This window comes from Daucus carota, chromosome 7 (assembly GCF_001625215.2).
Source record: "Daucus carota subsp. sativus chromosome 7, DH1 v3.0, whole genome shotgun sequence".
Classification (NCBI taxonomy): Eukaryota; Viridiplantae; Streptophyta; class Magnoliopsida; order Apiales; family Apiaceae; genus Daucus; species Daucus carota.
Window position 1 is genome coordinate 2,167,773 of NC_030387.2, and position 3,858 is coordinate 2,171,630.

The 3,858-nt window shown below is 39.7% G+C and overlaps 2 protein-coding genes across 2 annotated transcripts; one reads left to right on the forward strand and one right to left on the reverse strand.

Moving 5' to 3' along the window:
* Positions 1-1,981, forward strand: LOC135148040 (uncharacterized). Its single transcript, XM_064082197.1, has 6 exons — positions 1-162; positions 254-495; positions 591-794; positions 873-965; positions 1,224-1,361; positions 1,478-1,981. Exons 1-6 carry the CDS (start codon positions 66-68, stop codon positions 1,856-1,858), a joined length of 1,155 nt encoding a protein of 384 aa, XP_063938267.1. The 5' UTR covers positions 1-65; the 3' UTR covers positions 1,859-1,981.
* A 464-nt stretch (positions 1,982-2,445) lies between these two features.
* LOC108194406 (expansin-B18-like) lies at positions 2,446-3,346 on the reverse strand. The gene is made up of 4 exons (XM_064081341.1): positions 3,320-3,346; positions 3,089-3,205; positions 2,816-3,003; positions 2,446-2,737 (listed from the first exon to the last, which is right to left on the reverse strand). The coding sequence occupies exons 1-4, from the start codon at positions 3,344-3,346 to the stop codon at positions 2,446-2,448; spliced, it is 624 nt and encodes a 207-aa protein (XP_063937411.1).
* Positions 3,347-3,858: the final 512 nt, after the last annotated feature.

Sequence of the window (3,858 nt, forward strand, 5' to 3'; positions counted from 1 at the left end):
ATGAATCAAATAATGTTCCTACTGTGGAGAAGCTCAAGCTGCTAAAAAGTAGTGCTCCTGGTTCAATGGAGAAATATTTGGAGTTACGTGAGCAAGAAAAGCAGGCTGCGATCCTGCAGTCCCAATCCCAACCAGAAAATCAAGAGTCCCAACCAGAAAGTGGTAAAGCCAACTGAAATTATAGTTTAGTTTAGTTGTGAATTCTAGTTGCTTAAATTATATTTTTACAGTGCTTTTATATGATGTATATCAGATGCACCAACTGAAGTAGAGAAGAGAAAGAGAGGAAAATCCAAACTAGGTCATGTCCATACGCGAGGTGAGAAGAAGGAGATCAAGCTGTCGGATCTAGGCCAACCTATATCAGATGATGACGATCATTTGCTATCTGAGTTCAGCAATTTCTTAGGAACAACGGTAAGGGAGTTTGTTTCTCTAACATGTCGTAGTTGGAGTGAAGTTCCTGAAAAAGACATCCTATGGCAGTATGTGAAGGTAACATAATATTTTTATTTTTTACCACTTTAATCTACATCTGCATTATGAAATATATATCTTCTGACAAATAAAATTCCCCTACATTATTTTAGGATAAATACATCATTCCTGAGGAGGGTTATAAATGGGTAATGACAACGATGCGTGATCAGTTTAGGGCATACAAAGCTCGCATCAAGAGGGAACATTATAGTAAGTATGGTACTGATGAGGAGAGGCTCGAGAACAGGCCGAGGGATGTCCCTTTGAAAGATTTTAAAATGCTTTTAATTTATTGGGCTGATGAAAAAATAAAGGTAAGAATTCCTCTTATTTGCCAATGCATCACTTATATTAATTATGCGTTTTGATTTGTTCTTTTTTGCCCTCCATAGGACAAGGCGATAAAAAATATAAGGGCTCGAAGCTTTGTAAGTGAAACACATACCGTCGGGCCTAGGAGTTTCGCCCAAGTCTGCCACAAAATGGTATGTCAGCAATTAGCCTCGCTTTGTAAGTTTTAGAAATTAATCTGTCTAAAATTGAAAGTTGGTATAATTTGGCAATTTATTGGTAAAAGGTAAAATAAATAGTGATATAGATTTAGTTAATTTATTGGTAGCTAATATGCCTAAGTTTTGTTGTGGGTGAGAAGTACCAGTTTTAAATACTCACTGTGGTGTTGTAAGGTTATGTTTATGCCTTCTTTTTTTTATTGATTATGGTATTGGTGTTTTATATGCAAGGCAATTGCAAGGGAACAGGCGGCTAAACCGGATGAACCAGCACCACCAATATCAGATGCTGACATTTATGTGAAAACACGCAAAAGAGACTCTGCACGAGAGTATAAGCTACCTACTGATGCGGTTGAAAAAAAGATTGTGAGTTTTGTATTAGTATATATATGTAAAATATAACATGTGTGCCTACAGTTTCTATTTTTATATCCTGATGTACTTTAGTAAGATTGTGATATTGTTTAACATCCTTATTGTAGGAAGATGTTGAAAAACTTCTTAAAACAGGAACCGTTGAGGATGCTAACAAACTTGTATATGGTGACAAGAAACACAGCCGCTCGTACCTACTAGGTAGACTTATTCAGAGAAGGGAAGCAAAGGGGAAATCTGTGACACACACTGAGGCTACTATCTCTGATCAGGTGTTGGCCAGTTTGACAGAAAAGATCCGAGAACAACTTGCTCAAGAGATGGAAGAAAAAATGGATCAGAAGGTTCGGGAGAATGTCAAGGCAATGGTGCCCAAGTTGGCAGAAAAGAATCCAGACCTCAAGATTGATATTCAAGACCTCAGTGTCGAGCCGACGTATGATGCCTCTGCAAGTGGAGCGAACACAGCCACCACGGACACTACTTGACTTGATGTGTGATGCACTTAGATACTCTAATCATATTTTGCAAAGTTTAACTTGTAATGTAATGCATGATGACGTAGGAATTTTAAGACTTTGAACTGCTATTTTACTTGGATGGTTGAATTATGGTTGCAAATTTTGGATGTTTGGTTTATGGTTGAATCTGAATTTGTGATTAGTTGGCTTGATTTGTTTTGGGATGTTACATTTTAGATAAGAACATGTCAAAATTTCTTCAATAAAGGTGTTGCCATATTTAATAAAAAATGTTTCTAAAACCTGATCAGTGTTAGAAAATGGATGTTACCATAGAGTGAGTAAGATGTTGCTATTGCATAATTAATGGCAACATCAACCTTTTGTTGCTGAAAAATGAACTGTGTTGCCATAGATCTTATGGCAACACCCACTTTGGTGTTGCTATTATAAACAAAATGTAGCCATATGGACCTAACACTACATTTTTTGGGTGTTGCCGTAGCTTGTTAAAATATGTTGGCTTACGCTCTAAGGCTACAAGCCGATATCCAACACCCACTATTTTGACAAAAATGTTGCCTTAAACCTTATAGCAACATTTTAAAGCATTTTTAACATTTTTTTTTGGATGTTGCCGTAGACCATATATGGCGTAGTGATTTTCCAGATGAGGTAGTAATTCTGAAGGAAAGTGGGCCTTGAGTTGAAGGGTTGATGTTAGCACTCCATGTTGCACCCCAGGATTGTTGCATTGGAATCCAGTCAGAGTTTGCCGGTTTGAGTTGCATAGAGCCAATGTCACCGTCTCCATTGATGCTTTCAATTGCACAAGCAAAATAGTTTGGATTGATATGTTGGTCGATTTTGAACGCAATGTTTGCACCTTGATAGTTGCATGACACCCTGGAAATTAAACACAGTAAAAGATCAGAAAACCTGATGAAACAGGTACAAATTGATGGAAATTGTACTTTTTAGTACCTTCTGAATTGGATATCAACTTGTCCTAGTTGGCGGAGATTATTTTCTTGCCCAGGTTTAGCCATTGCCCCGAAAGCATGGCCACTCAAGTCGAAATGAAATGGTACGTTGTTACAAGCTCCAGGACATTCATCTGTGATGGTCACAGTGATTGGTTGGCCCGAGCATTGTTCAGCTGAGCATTGGACCTGCATAATGATCAGTTTTTTCATGTCAATATAATTATAATAATGATGTATTCGATACGAGAAGAAGAAATTGATGGTAATTTACCTGAAAACACTGACCACAGCCATGTCCTGAGAGGAAGATCTTGGCATTTCCGGCAGATATCATGCTTGAGTATGGAGCTTGTCCAACATCTGCATGTGTCAAATCCGCAGGCTCCTCCTATATTCATATATTCATATATCATAAATAAAATATATAAGCAAGGGTCTCACAAACATGTAGATTTATAAAAATATAGTGTTGTTAAGCAATAATTGAAAATGAGTTTATTACCACTTCCAGGACCATCAGGGGGTCCATACCATGTAGCTAAGTGTAAGACCCTTGTGTGGTTTTATCGAATTTTGGACTTGGAGTGTTGGGGCGACTCCAAGGGCGGTCGCTGAGCTGGGCAGCGACCAGGCGCAGGTAGAGCGCAGGTAGGGCGCTGGTGGGCGACGGCGCCTGAAGGGTGGAATTAACCCGGGCTGATGGATGCTTGGGGTAAATTGTGGGAATCTAAGTGCTAAAGAGTTGGAGTCTTGGGCTTAGTAAATTGGGCAGGATGCTCAGGCCAAGTGAGGGATGCACTTGGGCCAAAGTTGGAGTTGCGTGCATAGGCGCTCGGGCTGCGTCCTATGGGCGTCTGGACACTATTGCTAAGTGTTTGTGGGCTAAATCAGATGGACTTGAAGGCCCAAATTGGTGGGTTAATGTGGGCTGAGTTGGATGGCTAAAAAGAAGGCTGAGTGGGGCAAAGAAACTGCTTGGAACTGCTCATAACCGCTGGTAACTGCCACAACTGCTCTGCATAGGCGCTGGAGCCCTTGGGC